The 27888-nt window shown below is 41.6% G+C and overlaps 1 protein-coding gene across 17 annotated transcripts in view; it reads right to left on the minus strand.

Moving 5' to 3' along the window:
- The window catches only part of Dap160 (dynamin associated protein 160), a 264887-nt gene that overhangs the window by 128637 nt on the left and 108362 nt on the right, over window positions 1–27888 (minus strand). For all 17 annotated transcript variants that reach the window (XR_011224723.1, XM_045747362.2, XM_045747358.2 and 14 more), the window contains 3 exons: window positions 24371–24514; window positions 17605–17827; window positions 12570–12800 (listed from right to left, as the gene is read on the minus strand). Coding sequence is in view for 16 of the 17 variants with exons in the window: in XM_045747362.2 (XP_045603318.2) it covers window positions 12570–12800; window positions 17605–17827; window positions 24371–24514 (598 nt within the window). In the remaining variant the exon portion in view is untranslated. The remainder of the gene's footprint in view (window positions 1–12569; window positions 12801–17604; window positions 17828–24370; window positions 24515–27888) is intronic.

Below are 27888 nucleotides of genomic sequence, written 5' to 3' on the forward strand. Positions count from 1 at the left end.
CATTAAATCCTTACAATTCAAAACAACTTCAAAATGTATTCATACTGCAGTTATAAAATATGTTTTCTGAACAAAATTATAACTATGAGATAAATGTCAATCAGGACATTACATTAACATGAAAAACTCATTAAGAAAACCGATGCTTTAAGTGTACTCTTCTTATATTTTATTGACAAGCAGCTTTCAGCATTTTATACAAAAATAAAGACAATAATACTATAACCAAGATACAGCATACCATTTGTCAACAACATATGCCTTCAAACCGATGCTTTGGGTAGCACAAGTTGCAGTGACGTAGAAGTGGGACTTAGACCTATGGTGAGTGGGGTGTGAGTAGGCTGGTTGGCAAGAGAGCCAAGAAGCCAGCCTTGGCTAACAGCTAGCCACTTTGCCTGCCTGCCTGTCTCTCTCCTATTCCTGAAATGACCAAATTTAATGGTCATTTGTAATATTTAAATTGTCTTACTAATTACAACAAGTTGCTAGCACAAAATAAGAATTATTGTCACTTTCTAATGGGTCAGTAAGTCACTGGACTAATATATCAATAAAGATGGAAACAAGATAAATTAAGAATTAATGAAATAGATAACTAGAGGGAAATAGTTCAAGTGCCATTTGACTGTAAATCCAATTAGTAAACCAAACATATGAATAAAATACTGTACTTATCATCATCATCCACCTGCTACAAGCTTTTAGCATAATGTACATGACTAATACAAATACAATTTTCAAGAGAAAATATATTCAGAAGCTACTTCTAAAAGTGCTTTCAGGAAGGCAAAAGGTATCACATGGCAAAGCTCATACTGTAAATGTGGTCTAAGTATCTTAATCATGCATAATAATTTTATATTAGTCTTAAAACACAAAGCATTACATGCTGAAAAGAATATTACAATTCAGAGGAAATATATATCATACTATAATTCTTAATTTTGTCCTTATGATTTGCAATATATTTTATGCTGCCAAGACAAAATTTTATATTCAGGACAACATGGTCAAATTGCATCTTATAATAATAATAATATCATTTAATTTCTGTAAGAGAATGGAATGAATATGTGGAATCCATGTTTTACAAATTTCTAAGAAGAAACATATGACAGAATCTGAATATCATTCATCCAGGAAGGTTATCTAGGGTTAACGAAGATTATCAATATAGGTAGTACAGAATAGCACACGAGAACTACAAATTCAAAATCATCTCCCTGTATGTGAATCCTGTAAGCCAACGTAATGACTGTAAAACTCCTGTAATCAGACAACACTCGGAAAATTGACAGGTTTTACGAGTAGGTGGGCGGGGTTTGGGGGTCAAGCTGGGATTTAGTCTTCAAGCCAGGTAATGAAACCAAGTTGATTATTCAGTTCCTTCTCTTCTGCAGGCATAATACCCCCTCTGTTTTGCATCCACAATTATTCAGAGTACACAGGGGTGAAAGTGAAGGAATGGACACCAACTGTCCCACCCTGCATAGGTGCATAGGACTTGAGCCTAGGTCTTTTCACTTGCAATGTAAATGTGCTAATCATTAGACAACATGATGTCTCTTGTCTTGGAAATACCCTTCTTTCCTGTTATAAAATTATACCAAATTTTTCTGGCATTATAGCATGTCACAGGCACCAAACAAATAATTATTCATCTAATCTTTGTTAGGTGCAACCCCAGCTTGATTTCTCAGAAATAACAGTCAAACCAAAGGGGTTAGGTGTCTCTTGCCCCAAAAGGACCACAAGGTTCATCCCTAGATGACTGAACACATTTATTGTGTCTACGTACCCTTTGGCTATATAAGACACTTCAAAACTCGACGAGTCAACTGTCCTGTGATTTATCTGTGGTTCAATTTTTAATTTTCTACTTCCACATTCCCCAGATTTTCAAAATTCAAAACCCCTCCCACTGAAAAAAGGTAACACTGAAATGGGAAATCCTACGGAAGGCAGGTTTTGCATTCTTAAGGCATGAATCAGTCTTTCATTAAAGTATTGTACCTCTTAAATGTAATTAGTAGATAAAGACAAATTTAAATTTAGTAATTTACTCATAATTAAAATACATATCAGGCAAACCCTGATATGAATATTAAGGTAAAAGCAATAGGATTCCTTCCCTGCAATAAACCCCTTAGCTATGGTTGCCATCAAAGGAACACAAGGCATGAACATTTCCAATGTTGCTGAGCACTAACAATACTCTACTTTTAATTAGCTTTCTGACAATTTTGTAAATTCCAAGTATCGGTAAATCAAACAAAATTAAAGAATAATAAAGTCAAGTCTTCAGTAACGTTCCTTCATGTAGGTGAGGCAATCAACAGAAATATTTTAACTTGCTGCATAAACTTTACTATTCCATACTAATAAATACCACCCTCCACTCACCCCCAGAAGTAAGCTCACTACTGCTTTGAAAGGGATCAAAAGGGCCACGAACAGCAACAATGAGTCCTGATAAAAGCAAATGAAGTGCTGACCACATGAGAAGGGGTAACAGAAAGGAGTCACATTCACTCTGTGAACAGGTGCACAAGATACTCGAACCCACAAAATGTTATAAAATAGTGATCATACAACCATACCATGTGAGGATGAATCAGGCTTCAGATGAAACATGTGGTGCAAAGGCTGACAAAAGATAAAAGTAACAGCAAAATATAGGGTAGCCAAATCATTTAGAATCAGTACAAAGGCAGAGCTCTAGCTGCTGTAGATGCTGACAAAGAAAAGCAATATGATTAACCTCTCTAGCTGAGCTGACTCAGTTTGAAGCTGACAAAGGTTTCTGGCAGGTCAGAAACTTGACATCTCCCTCACAACCTCAGAGGAGAGAAGAAACAGGAGCGATATGAAAACTAGATACAAGATCTGGAGGGGAATAGATAAAATGGATAAATGAACCCTATTTAAATTAAAGACAGGTAGAGCAAGGGAACATCGGGGAAAGCTGGACACTCAATTGAATCGAAGAGATGTAAGGAAGTTCTCATTCCCTGTACCAGTGGTTGCCTAGTGGAATGCACTGAAGTGGTTGCTGAAGCCAATTCCAACCATAACTTCAAAAAGAAATATTATGAAAACATTAATGTTGAGGTAACTATCGTGCCAGGTATAAATGGAAATGTGGCGGGGCAAAAAGAGCTAGATCTCACTTTGCCAGTCAGTAATAAGAAACACTGGAGAGTATAAGCTTTAAAAAGGAAACCTGCACATTGTGCAACCTGGAAGTCACCTCTTAGGATAAAATAAAACAATAGAAAGTCCTATTGATGGAGAACATTAAACTGACAGAACAGTCACTTTCCCAGTTAAAACAGAGGAATGCCTGCCAGCCAAGAGAAAGTGGGGACCAAGTACCCGAGCAAAGGGGCTGAGGATGAACTAAACTCCAGCAGACAAAAGCCACGTTCAGAGACCCAGTCACTGTCCCTGAACCTGAACAAGAGAAAGGTATGACTGGAAGAAGCTTTAGAGTGGCAGACCATTATGAAACCAATTACCACGTAACTGTAGCAGAAGGGTGGAATTAGTAGCCTTTCTAGTAACAAAGGAGGAATCAAAAACCCAAATCAATCATCCTCCAGTTTGTGGCTGTACAAGCAGAGATCATAGTCCAATAGGACCTGCAGCTAGCAGAATTGATTGGGAAGTTGAATTCTTTATGGAGAACAATAAGGAGCCAAATTGCTTTTTATTGTTGAGATCTGAGTAGAGATCTTACAATTCTGAGGACTTGGCTCAAGTTATCTAAACCACAAGGGCTGAATCATCCTCTAAAAACAGTAAATCCTGAAAAACAATCACAGAAGCTGAAAACTGAGTCAACTAAGAAGTATTTAAGCACACGAGTACAATGCTTAGCAGCCGTGTCATAAGTGGACTGCCAAATAAAACATTCAACAGTGTCAAAATCTACACACAGCAGGCTAAACACTCCTGAGGGTGACAGTGACACTGGAAGCAGTTAATAGCTCTTGTGATCAAAGAGTTGTGATCAGTACACCACCAAGCAGAGGTTTGCTTCCTCGAGTTCAGTCATCATGTCAAGTAGCACTGAAAGTAAAACAACTGGTTGTGATCAGTAATGAGACTTAACCTTGCCACATCAAAATGCAAAGGCAGGAATCCAAAGCAAGAATTGTTGGCCAACCTTGACTGAACTGCATAAATGAATATAAAGAAAGTTGATTGAAAGGCTGCGACCAACTCAAAACACACAACCACCAAAAATAACTTTAACAAAACAAGACCTGATAGGTTAATGGCAGATCTCAATTTATGTGGAGCTGGCAAATGAGGGGCTCTTGAAATAATGTTCAAATCGATGTTTAGTCCATTAAGTAGTCACTGTTCTGGAATGTACTGCTCTTTTTCTCCCCATATATCTTAAAGTTTGATTTTTATTTTTTTTTGTTTCAACAATTTTCACAGGGCTGTAGCCCCCACACAAACAGAAGGTTGGCTGTAATTGAAACCTTGAAAGAAATCGCTACTATATCATGAACCAAATTAGAAGAAAGACGGTACTTTGGATCACTGGGCAGTTAAGCCAAAACATACTGTTTTCTTCAGCAAACATAAGAAGCATTCCAAATATATATACAGTACAATTTTGTTTAAAACAGATAAATCTGTACCAGATTCCATCTGTTTTAGTGGAAAATAAGTTGAAGTGGAAAATGAGCAATAACAACAATCTTTGCAACTTTTCACCAACTCTGACATTCAGATTCATGGCATCCTTCAGTCTCGGGTGACTATGGAGTTGCACTCTGGTTGCTCTCCAGGGCGCAAAGCCTGAGTATGTCAATATGGAGGAGAAGCTGTTACCCATGTAGCAGGTCCTCCCTCTCCATGTTGCTGAAATTATCCAATAGAAAGGCAAACGCCAATACACATGGTACCAGCACTGTCGCAGGAGCTGCCAGAGCAAGGTCGAGGTCAACAACGAACTGCCTTAGGGGCTCCAACTCCTCGAGTCAACTTCGAAGTTGACTCCTGAAGCCTTTCCCAAAAGAGGGGGTATGGCGGCAAGGCAGTGGAGGTTTAGAATCAGGGTTTTCCTTCCCCTAGATGGGATGCCTTACCAGGCTAACGAGTCCCATCTACCCGGACATTCAGATACACCTACCATATTCCATCCCAACATGGAAGCATCCACTAACACCAATGTCCACTGCCTCCCATCACAACAATCACCAACTTCTAGTCACCATAGCCAAACATCCACTCCAGTATTTCACTACCATATGTATTTTCATTAAATATTCCTTGTGATTAGAAGTTATAAAGTTTTATGTGAACATCCTTATATTTACATACCAATTCATTTAAAACACTGTATTTCTATATAAAAAAGATAAAAATATACAGAATGCCTTCACACAAGGAGAAATGAATGTATCCTGAAAAAAGTTATACGTACACAAAATTGAACCGTACAAAGTTACTGGAAAAATCCAGATGCATTCTAGAAACCTTCCAAAGTCACCACTTTTACACGCATAATAACTCAACAAAACACCTAACTGAACTTTATGGTATTGTGGAGTACAAACCTGTACAACAAACACTCTTGCCACTTCTTCGTCATGAATACCTTGGACACACTAATGAGGTGAACGAGAGGAAACATTACCTTTAATTTCTTCACTGGAGCAACTTTAAATGCAATGAGAGTTGCAGAATGTTTGAAGGGACATGATGCAAAAATATAATCTAAAATGTGCAAAAACTTAAGAAAAGCCCATTTGGGAAGTGTCGCAATGCAAGAACAAAAACAGTTAAAAGAAGAAAACCCCCAAGCCACACCTAGCACCCTTGAGCTTCTATTTGTCTTAAAGATATGGTTGTCCCGCCCAATACATATATTGTGAGAGTTTACACTGCACAAGTCTACTGTACAGTTTATTAAGATGAAAACAATAAATACTTTCCAAACAGAATGGAAAATACATTATTATAAAGTATGTACAACAGGTAGCATGGTCATTGGCAATTTGAATATTATTTCTTTCTTTTCATGGTGGATATACTGTATATGCTCTACAATCTCACATCAGCCACAAGATACATCTAATATCGCTTCCAATTCCATCAAGCATTTCAAGAATTAATCCCTGGGCTGTGAAATATCTGTCAGAAGGACACACCCATATGCACATTCATAATCTTTCTTTCTTTTTTCCTTTTTTTTTAATTTCTACTTTTTAAATGCATTAAAAGATACAAAAAATCAATAAATAAAACACATGTTCCATATATGCTATCTTGAATGCACAGAATTTCATATTGCCTTTAATTAAATCCTGATAACGTGAATTCTTGAAGTTTTAATAAGTTCCTATTTTTTTAAGAATGAGAGAAAATGTGAACTAAATATAAAAATACCAAGTATGGTCTAAACAAAAATTTCTGGGGGCTCCAGCCTCTCTTGGCTCCCTGTAACTATCTCACTGAGATAACTCCCATCTACTAGATCACCTCAGCCGCAGAGTTTTGTTTGGCCTACTGGGAACCAGTAGGGAGCCGGTCGGCCGAGCGGACAGCATGCTGGACTTGTGATCCTGTGGTCCTGGGTTCGATCCCAGGCGCTGGCGAGAAACAATGGGCAGAGTTTCTTTCACCTTATGTCCCTGTTACCTAGCAGTAAAATAGGTACCTGGGTGTTAGTCAGCTGTCACGGGCTGCTTCCTGGGGGCGGAGGCCTGGTCGAGGACCGGGCCGCGGGGACACTAAAGCCCCGAAATCATCTCAAGATAACCTCAAGATAAGATAACCAGAACCAGAACCTGGATACCTCACAGAGGCACAAAGAGCAGTTGACACTCTGCCACCAGGAAAGCATCCAGAAAGTCAGCAAACCAATGCAGACCACTGCTGGGTTCAAAAGAACCAAAGCCTCAAAACTGCCACACAAACTCCCCAAACAATGTAAACAAATGATTGAGCCTGTTGAAACTAGCATGGACTTGTTAGCATTGACTTAAGCAAACTAAATAAAGCTGCCAACAAAAATACAGTATTAAATATTCACTTTCGCAAACAGAGTGGTAGATGATTGCAACAACGAGAAGGTGGTGGAGGCCAGACTGTCAGCATTTTCAAAGCGTTATATGACAAGAGTGCTGGGAAGATGGGACACCACGAGCGTAGTTCTCATCCTGTAACTACACTTAGGTAATTACACTTGGGTAATTACTAAACCCTCGCCAATAAAGGAAGGCGAAGGGGATGTGAAGCTCCAGGTCTCCCTTAGGTTCATAAGCATGTTTTCTGTCAAGTTTGTGTTTTGTGGAACTGGCATGTAAGGTGCTTGGAGCTGCATATGTTTAGAGCTACAGTCCCTGTGGGCACACTAGTGCTGTCTCTGCATTGCTAGAGTTCTCTTTTCGGGGTGTGTTCAGGAGTTTGCTCTTTAGAGGCCGGACCTCAGGTGTATCAGGGAGGTCTTTGACCCTTCTGTCTAAGCCCTTGGGTGCGGTGAACATTTTGGCTGGTTGGGGCACACTAGGGGTTTGACACAGCATGCCGAGGTAGGCTTTCACAGCAACGTTAACTATCTTGAGATCTATCTTGAGATCTATCTTGAGATGATTTCGGGGCTTTAGTGTCCCCGCGGCCCAGTCCTCGACCAGGCCTCCACCCCCAGGAAGCAGCCTGTGACAGCTGACTAACACCCAGGTACCTATTTTACTGCTAGGTAACAGGGACATAGGGTGAAAGAAACTCTGCCCATTGTTTCTCGCCGGCGCCCGGGATCGAACCCGGGACCACAGGATCACAAGTCCAGTGTGCTGTCTGCTCGGCCGACTGCAGTCCATCAGGCCTGGGGCCAGATTCACGAAGCTGTTACGCAAGCACTTACAAACCTGTACATTTTTTCTTAATCTTTGGCGGCTTTGTTTACAATTATTAAACAGTTAATGAGTTCCGAAGCACCAGGAGACTGCTTATAACAATAACAACAGTTGATTGGGAAGTTTTCATGCTTGTAAACTGTTTAATAAATATAACCAAAGCCATCAAAGATTGAGGAAAGATGTACACGTTCGTAAGTACTTGCGTAACTGCTTTGTGAATCTAGCCCCTTGGTATTTTTGGAATGTCTTATGGATATTTCCTCTAAGCTCATTCTTGCACTGAGTGAGTTTGAGGGCTGACCTCAAACTCCTCCCCTCCACCCACCTCTGGCTCCAAATCATTCCAGAGTTTCAGAGTTGGGGTGGGGGTTTAACTTGGGATGTGATTCGGCCTTCTCTGGAGGTGGCTGCTCCTGCTTCAGGCATGGAGGTAGTTCAGCTGCTTAGTCCTACCAATATTTTTGGGGTTTTCTTAACATACTTTCAACTGATCTATTCTTCCAAGACCTCCTCTTTGGAATCTGCTTTTCAGTCCCAGGCAGTGAGCATGGACTCCAGCTATACCCCAGAGCCAGTGTGTTTGGCTTCCTGGGGCTATGGAAGAATCTGATTAGGGTCTCTGTGCTCCCTTAGATCCCACGTGGTCCTTTGTCCCTTCCAACAAGGATTTTTTTACTTCAGGATGAGGGATTTTCTTACCCACCCTCCCTTTATGATTTTGATCATTCTGCAACTCCCACCATGGTTCGTTTCCATGTATCATATGGTCCACTGAATTCGTCCTTCCAAAAGTAACTTTCCTCTCGGGTGCCTCCAGCATGATTCTGATTTTGGCTCTCTGATGGATACTGCCTCTTTCAAGTTTAGGCCTTCCTCACCACACTGGCTGCCTTTTGAGATTCCAAAGATCCCAAAGTCAAAGAGATTCCTCTCTTTTCCCAGGATGTAGGATTGATGAAGCTTCAAACCCATTTGCCTTTGGTGTTGCAGCCCTTAAGACAGATAACTTGCAGGCAGGCTCACACTTGGCTGTGGTTGTGCATTTTCTTTCTCTCATGGAGATTTTCTGACTGACTCCATGAGGATGTTGGTTTGCATGGTTTGGGGTTGGAGTGAAGACCTTTGTTGCTAGTCATAGGGGTTTCAGCGGCTTTGCCTAAGCTGTGTGCAACCCTGTGCCCCAGGAGTTGGCTGCTATGTTCAACTCTGCTCATCTCACATGTTGGCATACTGTGTTAGCCCAGTTTTTGGATTCACCTTGGTCCTTGGTCTCTTGGTCCTTTTGTTCACTTCCCCCTTTTCACCTCTCCTCTTTTCAGATAAGATTGTCACACAGTTCTTGTCTTCTGTGTTGGTTTCAGGCTGACCCATTTCTCAGTTATTATGTATGCTCTTCCTCATTTTTGGAGGTGGTCGGTTTGGACTGGGGCATCACCTGCTGCTGGTCAGGGTAGGCCTTTGGTGGTGCTCGATTCTGGGGTTTAGTTTCCATGCTGCTCATGTCTGGGGAGTGTCCAACAATCTTGTGGACAGTCTCTCTTCTTTCCTGCCTATCTTCACAGAGTGGACCATCAATGCTGCCTCCTTCCAGTGGCTTTGTGAGACATTTGGGCATCCCTACAAGGATTTCTTTTTTTCATCGGTCAGGAATTGGCACTTTCCTTTCTACAAGGCTCAATTCCCTGATTGCAAGGCCCTCACAGTGGATGCCTTTCAGCTGGACTAGTTGCGGTGGGGGTTTCTCTACCCCTTTCCCCCTATCAGGGAAGGGGGGAGGGGACTACCAGGAAGTTCTATCAGGAAAAGGTGATCCTTCTGGCTCCTTGGTAGCCACCTCAGCCTTTATTTCAGATGCTTCTTATATGGGTCCAATCCTGGGTGGTTTTCCAAAGCTCTGCCTCTTTTCATCCCTCCTCTGAAGATCAGCCCTGTGATGTACCTTGTGTTCGAACCTCTGCTTGTCTCTTCACATCTGGTCTTTCTGACTCATCTCTTATTGCCATCTTAATGTGAGCAGGTCATTGATTTGATGGTGCCCCCACCTGCATTTCTTTTCCCAGCAGCAGTATGATGTAGCTTGGCACTTTTTACACCATTTCTTGTCCTTTCGTCATCATTTTTCCGTCTCTTAGTGTTGTCCTTTTGTTTCTCTCTCGGTTGTTTCTCAACTGGTATCTCATGCCTCCTAATACTGTCGGCAATTATTGTTCAACACGGGTGAAACTGCTACTGCTTGTGTTTAGCACTGAAAATACTTTGATGCCATTTCGGAAGCTGTCTCGCACATTATTTCACCTTCGGTCTGCTCATGTGCCATCTTCCTGATCTCTTGACCATATCCTCATTTTTTTCTTCTCCTTGGTCTCCCCTTTGATCAGTGATTATTTCCAGAAAGCAGATTTTTTGCTGGTTCTTTCCTTAGTTGTAGGGTCAGGGAGCTACATGCTCTTCTCCAGAGGTTGGGTCTTTGTTCTTTTCGCCTGGGTGGACATTATGCTCGTTTGCAGCTGTCTCCTCTTCTTCTGGTGATGAATGAGTCAGCAGGCTTCCAGAGGGGTCCTTTGGTTGTTGTTGTTTGTTTGGTTCAACAAGGGGTGCATCACGTGTTGTGCCCAATGGCAACTCTTCGCTGCTACTTTCATGCCAAAGATTCAGCTTTGGTAGATGGTTTGTAGGTTGATTCTCATCCTTTGGTTCCCTGTTCCAAGGCTAGTATTTCTCAGGTTGCCCTCAATGCTATTAAGTCCCGCCAACCTGCAGTCTACCCTCATGCACATGAAGTTTGTAGGTATGCTGCTCTCGCAGCAGTCTTTGCTAGCATGTCCGGGTCTGATATCCGGATGGAACCCATCCTCCGAATTGACAGTACGATTTAATACTAAGTGTAATAAGTACACTTTCTTACTGTAATAAGCAGTGCATAATTGCACTTACGGGGCTGTTACATTGACCCAACTCCCTCCCCCACTTTAATTCTTCTCGTTTTCTGTTAAGTCACTCATAATTTTAGGATGACGTTTTCAATTTCGACTTGCAATACACAAGTTTTAAATATCAGGAATTTCTTTTTCAGGTTTATTAAACAACATAGATTTTATGCAAAATTTTAATATATCCTGAGTTAATTTACAATTTATTGATATATTTTAGTTTTGTTTTATTAGTTTTATAAAACTGTAATATCAATATGGCTATAAGTTAAGTACTAATTGTAATTAGGAAGCAATAAAATTATTATCTTCAAAAACTAAGACGGTTAGGTGAGGTTGTGGTTTTCTATTCAGTTTTTCAGGTAAACTCAAATATTCACAATATATTTGACAGTACGATTTAATACTAAGTGAAAATAAGTACAATTCCTAACTGCTATGAATAGTACATAATTGCACTTAATTGTCTTCTTACATTTACCACCCCATTTTTGGAGGACGGGCTGCCGGATGCAGGGGTTTTGCCAGTCAAACAGGGTCTTGGTGGCCCGGTATATAGTTAATGTTCCTAAGCCTCATCATGTCAGTGTTGCCTTGGGTCATCTCTCTTGGCCAGTTGACTCTTCTTTATGTTAATTACCTGCGGTCTCCCCTCCTCCCAGGTATGTCCTTCCTCATCTTTCTTCTCCATGGGTCGTTAGCTTTCCCCAGAAAACCAGTGTTGAATATAATGAAATCCCTTTTTCTCGATGAGCCCTGGTGGTTTTCTGGTTTCAACCCCCCACCCACTGCCCTTCCAGGTCTGTGGGATGGTGTTCATGGCCTTCACCTCTGCTCCAGAACTGACTTGGAAGGCTGGAGGGAAGACCTGGAGCTCCGGCTCTTCCTTATTTAAGTGCTAATGAGCTTAAACTAGTTTTGAGATATTTGATTGTTTGTTTACATTGTTTGGGGAGTTCATTTGGCAGTTTAAAGGCTTCATTTCTTTGGAACATAACTGTGGTCTGAACTAGTTCACTGACTTTTCAGGATGCTTTCCCAGTGGAGTAGTAGAGTGTCACCTGCTCTCTGCACCTCCTCTGGCTCTAGTCCCCCGGCAACCCAAACAGAACTCTCTGACCGAGTAGTTGGGAGCCATCTCAGTGAGACAGCTTCAGGGAGCAAGTGGGACTCATCCAGAAAGGTGTTTCATTACATTCAATGCTTGTTTTTTATTTTAATATTCTTGGGCATGATTATCCACAAGTGCCAAAACATTTCTAAATAATAAATTTTGATGTATAATAAGAAAACTTATGTTTCCTACTATGTAAAAATAACCAGAGAAATGTCATTTTGCATACTTGATAATTATAAGTAGAACCCAATTCTCTTGGTTCTCAACAGTACTAAAGATCAATTACTGTCAGTTCAAAACAAAATTCCTTCAGGCAAAAAGTCTTTAAATGTTATCCTTATGGTGGGTGGGAAGAGGAAACATACTGCAGCACTGCAATGTGTACAATGTTTCATTTTCTAATGGCTGAGGATTCACAAATACATACACTACAATTTTTGTTAGACTTCCTTAAAATTAACCATGCTTACTGAAGGAAAGATATCTGATAAGTTCGCAAGCGTATTACCTTGTTTCTCCGAACACTTCTGCATAACATTTGAACGTCTGTTGAGGGCAAAATGCATAGGAGTCTAAAAAAAAAAACAGTGTTCATATCATAATAAACAATAAAAAATGAAAAAAATCAACGGTACTTACAACACAAGGAGTCTTCCCCATCTGGAGTTCCAACGGTAGCCACAGAAGAAATGCCAGTGTAAGGCTGAACATAGTTGGAAGGGAAGACACCAATAGCACCTTCAAGGGTCCCTTTCCACCAGGCTGCATCTTCCTTATCTATCACAGATATTATGGCTCCAGCTTCAAAAGTGAGTTCATCTTCATTCATTGCAGTGTAAGGATATAATGCTTCTACTTGTTCTGCAAACCCTGTGAAATGGCAAAAATGCAAAAAATAAAACAAATGTATAACAAATACATCATAGTTAATATAAAAATTGCAAATCTACATATACAGACTTTTCTTCTGCAACTTAGAACTGAAATGAACAAAGTGTAGTGTAGTGTTAGAACTGATATGAGTAAAGGAACATGTTCTAAAGCTCTTACACTGCCTCACATCTCTAACATCTACCGTTTGCTAATTATTTTTTCACACTGTCAGGAACAGGATGACTATTAGGCTTATTGTGGAACCTCTAGCCACAAACTAGCCATTCCCTAGAATGCAACCCAGAACAGTTGATTAACTCCAAAGTACCTACAGAATTTAATGTAAGGTGAAAAGAGGCATCATATTTAAGGGAATGTGCAAAAACCATCTCATCCATCCCAAAAATTAAAATCAGGAACAATCCTGCACTAACCACATGGAGGTGTGCTTACAAAGCAGCAATCTATGCCAACACTGTGACTACTGTCAGTCACCTGACCTCTCAGCTTGCAGCACTCCACATTTGGTCGAGGTGTTTTCAGGGCTTAGCGAACCTGCGGCTCGGTCGTCGACCAGGCCTCCTGGTTGCTGGACTGGTCAACCAGGCTGTTGGATGCGGCTGCTCGCAGTCTGATTGATCAGGTATCCTTTGGAGGTGTTTATCAAGTTTTCTCTAGAACACTGTGAGTGGTCGGCCAGTTATGCCCCTTATGTGTTGTGGAAGCGTGTTGAACAGTCTCGGCCTCTGATGTTGATAGAGTACCTGTTGCACCTCTGCTCTTCAACGGGGGTATTCTGCACATCCTGCCATGCCTTCTGGTCTCATGTGATGTTATTTCTGTGTGCAGATTTGGGACCAGCCCCTCTACTATTTTTCATGTGTAAATTATTATGTATCTCTCCCACCTGCGCTCAAGAGAATACAGATTTAGGCTCTTTAGTCGGTCCCAATAGTTTAGATGTTTTACTGAGTGGATTCTAGCAGTAAAGGATTTCTGCACGCTCTACAGGTCAGCAATTTCTCCAGCTTTGAAAGGGGCTGTCATTGTGCAGCAGTATTCCACTCTAGAGAGCACTAACGTCTTGAAAAGTATCATCATCGCTATAGCATCTCTAGTGTGAAAGGTTCTTGTTATCCAACCTATCATTTTTCTTGCAGTTGTGATGGCTACTTTATTGTGTTCTTTAAAGGTAAGGTCTTCCAACATGAGTACACCCAAATCCTTTACATTGCCTTTTCGTTCTATGTTATGATTTGACTGCGTTTTGTACGTGGTTTCCGTTTTTATATTTTCATTTTTTCCATAGCCCATGAGCTGGAACTTATCTTCGTTTAACACCATGTTATTTTCTGTAGCCCATAGAAAGACCTGATTTACATCTGATTGGAGGTTTGCCATGTCCTCCATGTTGTCTACTCTCATAAAAATCCTAGTGTCATCTGCAAAGGATGATACAGTACTATAGATTTTCTTTGTCTATGTCCGATATGAGAATGAGAAAACGTACTGGAGCAAGCACAGTACCCTTGAGAGGTTATCTTGAGATGTTATCTTGAGATGATTTTGGGGCTTAGCGTCCCCACGGTCCAGTCCTTGACCAGGCCTCCTTTTTGTTATACACCCCCAGGAAGCAGCCCGTAGCAGCTGTTTAACTCCCAGGTACCTATTTACTGCTAGGTAACAGGCGCATCAAGGTGAAAGAAACTCTGCCTATTTGTTTCCGCCTCCACTGGGGATCAAACCCGGAACCTCAGAACTACGAATTTGAAGCGCTGTCCACTCAGCTGCCAGGCCCCCTAAAGAAGATGGTATTTTGAGCCATGGGTGGAACTCCGGACTGCAAGGCAACGGAGGACGCTCCAAAAACATCATTGTAGCAGAGCTTAGTTTCGATTTACGGACCACCCCTGGGTTATGGGTCCAGCATAATTCCACTGCATCACTCTGCTCCTGACTGATGATTCCACTGCACTCACTCTACCCTGGGGAACTGAGCTCTTCACAGTTGATGGGCTGGATTTTATTTTGTTGACTATTACACAGTGGGTTCTGTTAGTCAGGAAATTGTAGATCCATCTGCCTATTTTTCCAGTAACTCCTTTGGAACGCATTTTATGTGCAATAACACCATGGTCACATTTGTCGAAAGCTTTTGTGAAATCTGTGTAAATTACATCAGCATTTCGTTTGTCTTCCATGGCATCTAATGCCATATCATAGTGGTCCAGCAACTGTGACAGGCAAGAGTGCCCTGTTTTGAAACCATGTTGTCCGGTGTTATGGAGATCCTGTAATTCCATGTATTTTGTGATCTTACTTTTTAGCACTCTCTCAAAGATTTTTGTGTGTGATGCTAGTGCTATCGGTCTGTAATTTTTTGCCTCTGCCTTATTTCCTCCTTTATGGAGTGATGCTATCTCTGCTGTTTTTAGTATATCAGGGATAACCCTAGTATCTAGGCTTTGTCTCCAAAGAATGTGAAGAGCCTGTGATAGTGTTTTTTTACAGTTCTTGATGAATATAGAGTTCCAAAAATCAAGGCCTGGTGCAGAGTGCATAGGCATACTGTTTATGGCTTCTTCAAAATCCAGTGGGGATAGGGTGATATCTGATATATGATTTGATGTTGGTATCATATCCATGAAAAATTCATTTGGGTTATCAATCTTTAGTGTTTAGTGGCTCGCTGAAAACAAAGTTGTACTGCTTCCTCAGTATCTCACTCATTTCTTTGTTGTCATTGGTGAAAGTTCCATCTCCTTTTCGCAGGGGCCCGATACTAGATATATTTTTTTTATCTTTATTTTGTATAGGAGAAAAAATATTTTGGATTTCTCTCTATTTTACTGATGGCCTTTTGCTCTCTTTGTCTCTTCTGGGTTTTGCATGATTCTTGTAGCTTAAGTTCAATTGTTTCTATTTCTCTACCTAACCTTCTTCGTCGTTCTTGAGATAGGGTGCAACTCTCAAGTTGTTCCGCGATTCGTTTTCTTCGCCTATATAGGGAACGACGTTCCTGTTCCAATCGGCATCTCTTCCTCTATTTTCTTAGGTGTATGTGGTTTGAGCATATTTCTAGTGCTACTGAGCTTATTTTCTCCAGGCACTGGTTCAGGTTTGCATTTTCTAGCTGTTCTTCCCAGCTTATTTCTGTGAAGTCTTGGTTTATTTGCTCCCAGTTTATCTGTTTATTATTTAAGTTGAATTTGCTGAAGTCTCCTCCACCGGGAATCGGGACTGGTTTTGAAGGTCTATTCCCCATGCTTGTCAGAACTTCAATTATGTTGTGATCTGAGTAACAGTTATTTGTAATTATTATATTCCTGATCAATTCATCATTATTGGTGAAAATGAGGTCCAGCGTGTTCTCCTTCCTAGTTGGTTCTACTATTTACTGGTTTAAGGCAAACCTATCGCACATCCATAGCAGGTCATTTGCATGTGCCTGTTCATTTAGGCTACTTCCCAGAATTCTCTCTGATATAACTATATTAGCTAGGGTCTTCCATTTCAGGTGCTGTAGGTTGAAGTCCCCAAGCAGGATGATGTTTGGGGTTGGATTTGTGAGGTTTTCAAGCAGTGTTCTATTACAATCACCCTTTACCTTATACAACTCCACTCTGTCCCTCTTATTTATTGAAGAATATACTGACTATTGTGTTACTGTATGTTATACTTTTTCTCTCTGTCCACTCTTTTGGATTAATCTAAGAGAATATGATACAATTATATCATACGATGAAACTTCACCTATCTTAATACCATACTCTCAAGAGCATTGAACACACACACACAGAAGTCAACAATAGGAGCGCCAAGGCAAGTGCTGCCTTTGAATGATTCTATGAGATTGTCTGGGAGAAGAAGGGGCCCCTCAGTCTTACCACTAAACTGAAGGTCTACTATGCAGTAGTACTCACCACCTTCCTGTAAACCAGCATGATCTGGACTGTTTACAGCAGACACATCAAAAAGCTCAATCACTTTCACTTAAACTGTCACTGCATATTCCTCTGCATTAGGTGGCAGGACAAAATCCTGGACATGAAGGTTCTGGAAAGAACCAGTATTTCCAGCATCTATACCCCCCCCTAACAAGAATCTCGGGCCAGATGAGCGGGCCATGATGTCAGAATGCTTAACAGGCAATTGCCAAAATAGGTTTTGTATGGAGAATTATGTCAGGGGCACACATTCAGTTGGGGACACAAGAAATAATTCAAGGACTGCCTCAGAGTGACCCTCAAGGACTTTGACATCAACCACAGCACTTGGGAGTTACTTGCTCAGGACGATCCGACTTAGTGAAGCACAGTCACTAAAGGGGTCCATGCAGCAAAACAGATGGACTGTGGAGGCCCAGAGGAAACACACCGTGTGCAAAGTTATAGCAACCTCCACCTCTACAGCAGTACCCACCCTATGTCCCATATGTGGGACACATTCTGGACCCAGATTGTTCTCATTAGCCATCTTTGGACACACAACAACCATTCTTCTACCTGATATTAAAATCATGGTCAACTTTGAATTCGAAGGACAAATATCATCATCATATTTGAGTGTTAGACACAAAACATCACAACAGCATATGCTACATTTTAAACATACAAAAACACAAATAAAGCATTGATAAGAAATGCAGTTCTTCATACAGTAAAGTTTCAACATAAAATGGTGCTCAGTCTTTACAAATTTAATTTAAAATTCAAACTTAAGTATATAGTATTTGAACTGTGAGAAATGAATCAGTAACAATATCATATAAAAAACATTTTTTAAACAACACTAAACTTACCGTTAGATGCATCATTAGGACCCTTCATGGGCTCATCAGTAGGTGGAGTAATAGTAACTTGTGTTAGTGAAGTACTTGTGCTTTCTGGGATTTGTATGTCATCAGGTGGAGCATCTTCTCTATTGGTCATCTCCATTGATACTGGAGTGGAGCGAGAGGATCCACCCAAAACCTTAACATAGGTGGCAGGAAACCATCCAATTTGACGTTTCTTGCCTTTAGCCTAAAATAATAATATTGACTGCATTTATCAAAAATTTATTTTTAAAATCTGTAAGTAGCAGACAAGATCACTTATGACTGATGCCTCATGTGTCCAGTCTTACACTTATGCTACATTGCTACCCTAATAATCTCACAGTTACTGCTGACAGTGTGTGTTAATACCTATTTGGTGCTGTCTAGCTGTAATTGCAGGTAGAGAGCTAAGCTCATGGTTATTCCCCAAGTGTAATTACGTAAGTGAAGTTACAGGATGAGAGCTGTGCTTGTGGTGTCCCATCTTCCCAGTACTCTTTGTCATATGTCTCTTAAATAAACTACTGATGGTTTTGATATCCACCACCTACTCACTTAACTTGTTTCCAACCATCAACCATGCTGCGACAGCAAACTTTCTAATGTTAGTGTCCCCGCGGCCCGGTCCTCGACCAGGACTCCACCCCAAGGAAGTAGCCCGTGACAGCTGACTAACACCCAGGTACCTCTTTTACTGCTAGGTAACAGGGGCATAGGGTGAAAGAAACTCTGCCCATTGTTTCTCGCCGGCACCCGGGATCGAACCCGGGACCACAGGATCAAAAGTCCAGCGTGCTGTCTGCTCGGCCGACCGGCCAGGAGTAACAGTGTACCAAGGGCTGCATGCGTTTAGGAATGCTGGGGTTTCAACTTCTGCTAGTCGAGGTGGGCATTAGTTGACTGCTTCTGTGCCGGTTGCCTCCTCAGGGGCTCTCTTCGCCTGGTCTGTGCAGTGCTTGCTCTGCTCGGTGGTCAGGTTCTCGGAGGGGGTGCCGGCCCCTTCACAGGTCACCCCGTTGACCCACGATGGGGGTGAGGCATGCTCTGTTTGCCAACGCTTGGTCCCACGAATCGTGTGCATTTTGGGTGGTGTCTTCTGGCCTATGGTGGCATTGGGTGGCTCCTCCTCTTCTCAGTCTCGGAGTTGGCGGGTCAGGCTTCTCCCCCTGAGACCCGTCGGGTCATATTGGAGTGGGAGCTCCTAGGCGTGGTCAATGACCTCGTCCCTCAGGTGGGTTTCCCCGCTTGTTCCTGTGCCGTCACGGGACTGTGCGGATCTTATGTTCTTCTGGACTTGTCCCATCTGCACTGCTGAATTCCTTGCCCCTTCATTCGGATGGCCTCTCTGTCTCAGATCTGGCTTCTTTTGGAGCCGAGTTGTTCAATGGTGTGTCTGGCCCTCTGGGATGTGTATTGACATGTCCCTTCATCCTAGGTTCAGGGACTGGTTAGGTTTCATGGTGGGGTGGTGTGCTTCTTGTTTTCGTTACCTTCTTTTTGGCCTACCTAGATGGTTGGTGGGGGCTCCCAGCCAGTCTGCTTGTCTGCTCGCAAGAGGGGTGGTTCTTTCCCAGCTCGCCAGGGTTTGGGTTCCTGGTGACCTTGGGGAAGTTCCATCTAGTTCCGTTTCAGATTTGGACATGGCTCGGCCTCGTGTGGGTCTCTTCGTCCGCTTCCATGTTTTTCCCTCCTGTGGCATTGCTGCCACCACTACAGTCTCGCCATCTGCTGTTCCTGGTGGGTGGGGGGGGGGGGGTCCTGTGTCATTTGGCAGTTCCTCAAACTGTTGTGCAGCAGTCTGCACTTAAATGTGCTGGTTTAACCATCAGGTCCTTAGACAGAGTGCTCTCTCTTCTCTCTTCTCCTTGGTTTGTGGTGGCCCCTACCGTTCGAGATTGCTTCCAGAAGGTTCTGTTTCTGTTGGCACTGGCCTCTGGGTGTCGGGTCAGTGAGCTTCATGGTCTCCTCCGGCACAGAGATTTCTGCTTTTTTGGGCCTGGTAGTCATTTTGTTCAGTTGCAGCCGTCTCCTTTTCTGGTGAAGAACGAGACGATGGGCTTCCGGAGGGGTCCGTGGGTTATTGATGCTTGGTTGGTCAAGCCAACCAGTCAGCTCTGGTAAGCCGACTAGCCTTCATAAGAGAAAGGGGGGTGCATCATGTGTTGTGTGCAGCTCTGCACCGTTAACTGCGTGTCTCAGCCTCTGTGGCTGTGGACGTCTTTTGGGTTAATCCAATTTCTCTTGCCCTGTTCCAGGGCTCGAGTCTCTCAGGTTGTCCGCAGGATTATTAAGTCTAGTCAGCCTGCGGTCTCCCCTCATGCCCATGACGTTCGTAAGTATGCTGCTTTGATTGCCGTGTTTGGCAACATGTCATGGGTTGAATTTTGGGCGCAGGGGTTTTAGAGGTCGAACAGGGTCCTGGCCGCCCGTTATTTGGTAATGTTCCTGGGCCACGTCATTCATATGTGGTTTCGAGTCGCAGTTTGCAGCCAGTTGTCTCGCCTTTGAATTGATCCACACGATGCGGCGGCCTCCCGACTAAGTCACTATTTTTACTTTTCTCTGGTTATATAGTTCCAGCGAGCTGAAGGGGCTCCCCACAGAAAACCAGCGTTGAATATAATGAAACGCCATTTTCTGGGTGAGCCCCGGAGGCTCCCCGGCACCTTCCCTCCTTTCGGTTGGTCGGCGGTTTCGTTTTTAATGCTCAGCCTCCGAACTGAGGTATGAGTAGGGTGGGGAGGGGTGTGCAGAGAAGCGGTGCAGTGGCGGTGAATGACGATTGCTTGTTTCCTATGTGGAGGTCTGTTTCTCTGTTTGGTCTTGGGTTTTTGCAATTTCCTACCATGTGGGGTTTGTTTTGAGATGCCTACCTTTCTGGGTGCTTAACCTTGGTAGATGGCAGACGAGAACTACCCCCCAAATACAAGGGGTCTCCCGAGGCCATTGCTCGGTGTGCCTCTCTAAGGGGGGCCAGGTTCTGGCTCTGGTCTCCGGTAGGCAGAACTACACTGACTGAAGCCCCAGACTAATATAGTGCATATCAGTCCTATAGCTCGAGGGAACCTCTAGGGCTCACCCAGAAAATGACATTTCATTACATTCAAGACTGGTTTTTTGTCTTTTGTTATCTGGTCCTCTCACAGTCTGCTGAAACAATCCTGCTTCATAGTTCTGCATCTTTGTAATGGTATAAATTTTGTCGTACCTTTATCATATCTCTCTCAAAATTTGGCATATATCTGCCGATGGCGGCGGCTGGAGCCGGCAGCTAAGCGGACAGAACACTGGACTGTGGTCCTGGGTTTGATACCGGGCGCCGGCGAGAAACAATGGGCAGAGTTTCTTTCACCCTGATGCTCCTGTTACCTAGCAGTAAATAGGTACCTAGGAGTTAGTCAGCTGCCACAGGCTGCTTCCTGGGGGTGGAGGCCTGGTCGTGGACCGGGTCGTGCGGACACTAAGCCCCAAATTCATCTCAAGATAACCTTAAGATATCTTGCTTATTTTCTTACCTATCAATAAATCATTGTAATCAACTACATTAAAGAACTTGTAAAATTCTCTGTAGTGTCTTCTCTTGAAATCAGTTTTTTTCACTATTTCTCATTCCTGTACTTTTCTCTATGGAAATCTAGTCTGTGTTCCAAAGTGTTTTCATTGGTCTTAATAATGGTGTACAGTATTTTATTGTAAATTATATTTATATTTCACCATGACTGCTTTCTTGTATAAACTTGGAATATTGTACTTCAAAAACCTCTTCCTCTATATGTTGAATAACATTTCTACTTTATTATTGCAGTCATCTCTAGTCTATATATTATTATGCTTTGGATTGTATGAATTTATGATCATAATATTTTCCTCCCTTTAATATGTCTCTGCTGATATACAGTACTATCAATGTCTTGCATAACCATTAGGTTTTGCAAATCCTTTTGCAATCTACAAATTGTTTGATTACTTTAACTCTTCAATTGTTTTTTAAACTTTTGTCAAAATCATCCCTTCCTAATACATCTTAATTCTCAACTATAACTCCCTTACTTGGATACAAGACAGTATAACCGACTTGTTCCAGTCACCCAAAGCCTATGTGAGCTTAATTTTCCACTTTACATTCTTCTATTCCTTTATTCTTTCCGACCTGTCCAAATATCCTTGCCATGCTAAATGTCCTTGCCTAACTTTTCACATGAAGTAGCATCTAAGCTTGACCTAACCTTATTCACAGCTCTTTTTTTTTTTTTAACTTTGTTTTTCTCCTATAAATTTATTCCTTTAGATTTCAAGATCTGATTTTCTCTCTTATTTCCTGCTATGTTCTCCAAATTTTATCTACACATATATGTTTTATCTTAATACTGTAATCACATTCTTTCTATTTATTCAAGTTTCTTGTGACACCACTGTTACAGCGCCAACCCTGTCCACAGATGCTGAGCTAAGGTAATCTTTTATAGACACTGGTGGATGTCGTTTGCAGCTGGCAGTGGTGATATAGAATGTGTAATTGCATAAGTTACATAATGAGACCTATGCTCCTGGTTTTGGCATACACTACTCTCTCCTTTAAATTATTCCATCATTTTCAAAACAGTATTTACACATTTTATAGGCACTTTTGTTTTCTTAGCTTAAATTTAAAGTCCCCTTGTTCTTGATAATGCAGCTTTAAAACATTCTTCAAATAAATTTTCTTCATTCATTACAATTTAGTATGTATGTGATGATTATGTCACCTCTTTCTTTTTTCAACCGGTTTTTGCACATCTAATGCTTCCTTAACCCTTTAACTGCGCAACGCACCTGCAGGCCCACGTCTGGGGGTGCGCTACGCGCCTCCGGGTATTTGTATTTTTCATGGTCCATTCAAAACTCTCGCGGCTATACGGGGTTCACATCAGCTTCCTCAGGGCTCTTGTAAACAGACGCCATCTATAAAAAAAATCGTGGTCCACATTCTCGGGTGTGAGAGCCTCAGTATTGAGTGAGCAACCAAGGCCGGCGCACGCAGCATGAGCTCACAGCACTGCTGTTCAGCTTGTGACCACAGCATCGCCTAATAATGTCAAAAAATATATATAACTTATATTATTTAGCCATGATACTATTACAGAAGAGCCCGAGTGTGATAATGACTGTGTACAATGTTCAAATATTAGTGATTCAATGCTGTTCACGATGTTCACAGCACTAGCCACAGCACCACAGCATTATTTCGTCCATCTAGGAACCTTCAAGCGACTTCTTAGGTTCCTTTACAAAATAAACTTGTGGTCAATTATGTATTTACAGGATTTAGTGACCAGGATTGTGGTGATAATAAGCACTGTGCATAGTATTGTGGGAGGAGGAATTGTGGTGAGGGAGGGAGAGAGAGAATCGAGGTAGCCTCACTGTGTGTGGCAGCCACTCTTGTTTTGCTCATCATACTAGCTTAGTGGTTCGCTATGGTGAACACATTTGTACTTGGGTATATACAATGTGTGTATATAGTGTAGTAACAGCAATAGGAGTACGTTGGGAGGAGCTATGTTTGTGAGGGAGGTGACATAATCGTAGTGTCGTCTGCTGGCTTCTGTGTGATTTCTCATGCAGTGTATGGTGGCCACTGTAAAGTTTGGACACAGTACCGGCTTACTTGCATAGTTCTGGTGAATAAAACATGTAGATAGGTATGCATAACATGTGTAAATAGTGTAATACAAACAATAACAGTATGGTGGGAGGAGCAACATTGGCGAGTAAGATGGAGGAGTGAGGGAGAGACTGGATGTTGGAGAAGTGAGGGAGAGACTGGATGTTGGAGGAGTGAGGGTATGGCAGCTGACACTCGCGGAGTTCTGAGTGTGCTGATGGTGAATGTATATAGTGTGTGATAGTGTATAGTGTGTAAATAGACTGTATATATACATAAATTAGCATGGTAAAATGGAAATATGTGCCAGATATGTGTACACATGTCATGCACATAACAGTGTCTTCGGACAGTACGGATGTTCTACTGCCATAATATAGTGTACATGTTCATTATATATAGGATTGGCACGTAAAAGCATATAAAATGTATTTGGAACTGTACGCAGAAAATGAACAAAAATATATTCGCGGCAACTCGCGCATCCTGCTCCGAGCGCCCTACTGGTCCCGGGGGCGTACTCCATGGGCGACCAGGGAATGATGACGTCACGCACAAACTTACGGACTCCATTGCAGCCAAAGTACGTACAATTTCGACCTTCTGTTACTATACAGAAGGGTTTTTGGCACTTTCATATACTCAGTGCCTTCTCAGGGAAGGGTATATACTCAGGGAAGGGTTTTTGACACTTTCAAAACAGAAAAGATTTTTTTCCAGAGATTTTATTTTCTGCGCACTGGGGGTTGTCATATTTGGAGGCTGCGCAGTTAAGGGGTTAATAGCTCTTGTAATGTAAATCAAGATGCTACTTTATAGCATGCCTTTTCACTCTTTCAACTTTACTGATGTGCTTTTTGAGATATGGGCACTAAGTAACTACAGCATGTTACACTTTAGGTGTCACGAATGATGTGGTTAGTTTTCCAGCACAAGTTTAAGCATGCGTAAATAAAATACTTGCATCGATAAATTTCCTGGGATTAAGTTCCTGAGTCGAGCCTTACAACTATTAACTGTCCAAATTTACGTCCCCCCAACCCCATAAATGTTATCATATTTATGTTTTAATTCATGTACATACACAGTACTATTAAATATTACCTGGAGTTCTCCTTCCCACCATCCAGAAGCAGTTTTTTTGCGAATCATGACCAGCTGTCCACGCTGTAGGCTGAGTTGGTTACTGCTAGTGGCATCATATGGCGCTAGGACTGATGCTATTTCTGGTTTTTTCCCTTTACTTCCCTGTAATATGATCTACCATTAGCATTTTGCGTATACAGCATTCCAAACTGCTAAAACAGTTAAACTACTGCAACAGTGGCAACGACTGCTGCTACTACTACTATTATACTATTACGAGTACTTCTACTGTACTATTATTTCACTTACAATTATACCAGTTACAATTATACTATTACCTGTACTTCTACTGTACTATTTTACCACTTACTATTACGAATACTATTACCAGTACTTCTACTGTACTACTATAACACTCACTACTGTATTATACTATTACAGTACAGTACTTCAACTATACTATTATACTATTACCAGTACTTCTACTATACTCTTATACCACTTACTACTATACAACAATACCACTACAAAAAATTTATAATAATAATAATATTAATAATATAGGATAAAAACCTACACTTGTGTATTAGGGCATGGGCTGGTAAGCTGTACCCTAGAGTACGAACTCGCGAAACCCGACCTTACTGGCTTATAGTACTGTATAGCTATGTACTTTAAACCAGGGATGTAGAACCAATCTGCATTAATAAACACTTCAAACACGAGAATGACCACATGGGACCGGTACCATATTTTTGCATTGGCGGGACTCGAGAAACAATCAAAGTGCATGCATTACATTTATTTAAACACAGGAAAAGGGATAATACACTAACAAGGAAAAATCTCATTTGTCAGATTAACGATTATTGTTCCAGACACTCAGATATAAATGGAGGTCAATAATTTCATACAGTGAGGCGAGTACCTCACGAGCACATACCACACAACCTGTGTGTGTGGAGTCTCAGCCCTCTGTCTCTCGTGGAGTGCAGGGATGCTCCTCTCATGAAAACAAGTGGGAAAGCTTTACACACAGAATCACACTCATTTACTAATACATACTCTCAAACACAAATGAAACAAAAATTAAAACAAATAAAACAAACTGGTATTTTAATTAAGAGAAATATTTACATTAATAACAACAAAAGCTAAACTTTATATACCAGCCATTACATTGCGTATTTGTGAAATTTATGTAAGGAATTTGCACCAAGTCTTTTGCACTCTCCTGTGTTTTTTGTCAAGGTCAGAGTGTGTGATTAGAACAAGACTTACATCTCAATGTCTAATCTAATTTGATTAGACGTTGAGAACACCCCTGCGCCAATGACTGGCATGGAGAAAAATTTCAAAACACCCCTGTGCCAATGACCAGCAGTCGGGAAAAAAATGTCAAAAACCCATGCGCCAATGACCGACAGTCGGGGAAAAAAATTTGAAAACACCCCTGTGCCAACGACCAGCATGGGAAAAAAAATTTGAAAACACCCCTGTGCTATAACGGTTCCCTCTGGAAAAAAATGAAAACGCCCCCGTGGACTTTGCCAGGCTGGAGACCGGGCATCGCCAGGGACCGGGCATCGCCGAGGTAATGAAAAATGAACGGGCCAGAGGTCTGCAGGAGTGTTTTTTTTTTAAAAACCCTGTTGCCAACTCGTTGCAGGAGCGTTTTTTCGGTAAAACCCAGGGGCCTTCTCGCTGCAATCGGAAAAAGCATATCTGCAGCGAGTTGGCCCCTGTTTACACTACTACCTACATCTCAACATCTAATCCAATTTTATTAGACGTTGAGATGTAAGTCTCTTCCTAATCACACACTCTGACTTTGACACAGTCCTCAAAAGACTGCAAAAGACTTTGTGTAAATTCCTTACAAAAATTTCACAAATACACAAGTGTGGGTTTTTATCCTATGTTGTTATGTCTGTGAGAAGACATTACCATTACTAAATAATAATAATAATAATAATAATAATAATAATAATAATAATAATAATAATAATTATAATAACAATAATAATAAAAGCAACTGTCCTCTTAGTTTTAGCCAAATGATTAATATTAAAAAAGAAACCCAAATTTCTAAAATACTTCCATCCATTAATCATGCTCTGCACATGCTATTAGTAATAATATTCTACATTAAAAGAAAAGTTTTGAGTCAATATGAAAAACTGCATAAATCATAGTCTGAATGGGATGATATTCTGCACAAATGTAACAAAAATCTTTCCAGGTGTCCCTGTTGGGTCATGCTGTTGCTTAGAAAGGCATTGGATAAAACTCAATCCAGCCCACACTAAACAACATTTACTCGAAGCCTTTCCAGGCCCTACTAGCCATCATTTAAGATTGCCAGGTAGTAATCTTGCAAACACCAATTATCCACCTAGCTGGTACCCTCCCTTCCCCCCCCAATTTCCACTAAATGGTAGCACCCATGCCAACCTCTGGTCCCCAGCCTCAAGCCCTGACAAATCCTGATAAAGAGGATTATTCTCTTAGAGGGATCTTTCTTTACTCCCAGAAAGAGAAGTAACTTGAACCTGAAAAGTATTACTCATGCCACTAATCACCTCCAGTTTATTAACTCAAATTTGAGCACAGTTAAGGGAAAGAGAGAAGGTATGCCCAATGACCAAGGCAAAACCTAGGGAGAGGTGGTAATTAACCCTTAAACAGCTGGCAAAATGACCCCCAAACCTTAAGAAATGAGCAGACCATACCCACAGACTGCTGCAGGAACAGCAGGGATAACAATCGCATCTCAAACATAACGTTAAGATGAATAACCCAGATTTATTCATCCTTCCCATCCTCAAGAGAGGGAAGCCTTGTGGAACACCTGGTTTAACAGCATAAAATGAAAGCCTTGCATCACCTAGAAACTGCTGTACCTTCTAATCAGGTAAAAGTAGGAATAATAAGGGTAACTAGTGCAACAAGATACAGATGCAGTCATGTAACTGATGCAACATCAAGCATCAAAGCAAGATGGGCTGTGAAAATGCCTGCCACTACACATAAAAGGATCAGGACAATAGTTAGGTAGTTTAAACCAGCAGTGAATTGCTTTGTGCACTGTTTATTCTAGTGTTTATCCCACTGTATTATAAAACCTCACAGATTATAAATACAGTACATTTTTTAATGAGGATTCACTAATGTTAAATGTGGCAGTGTAGGGAAAATTTCTGAGCAAGGCCAATTTAGGGTGCATAGCTATATAAGCCACTTATATATAGTAGGCCACCCAGACCACAAAATATGGCAAGCTCTGATGATATAGGAATATTGGACCAGGAATAGTGACCATATAATGGGCGGCCAGGACCCTGTTCGACCTTCAAAATCCCAGCACCCGAATATCAGCCAAAGACATGTTGCCAAAGACGAAAGCCAAAGCCGCAAACTTCCGAACGTCATGGGCACGAGGATAGACTGCAGTCTGGCTAGACTTAATAACCATGCAGATGACCTGGGAGACTCGAGCCCTGGAACAGGTAACAATGGAAACCAGATCAACTCAC

Source organism: Procambarus clarkii, chromosome 7 (assembly GCF_040958095.1).
Source record: "Procambarus clarkii isolate CNS0578487 chromosome 7, FALCON_Pclarkii_2.0, whole genome shotgun sequence".
Lineage (NCBI taxonomy): Eukaryota > Metazoa > Arthropoda > Malacostraca > Decapoda > Cambaridae > Procambarus > Procambarus clarkii.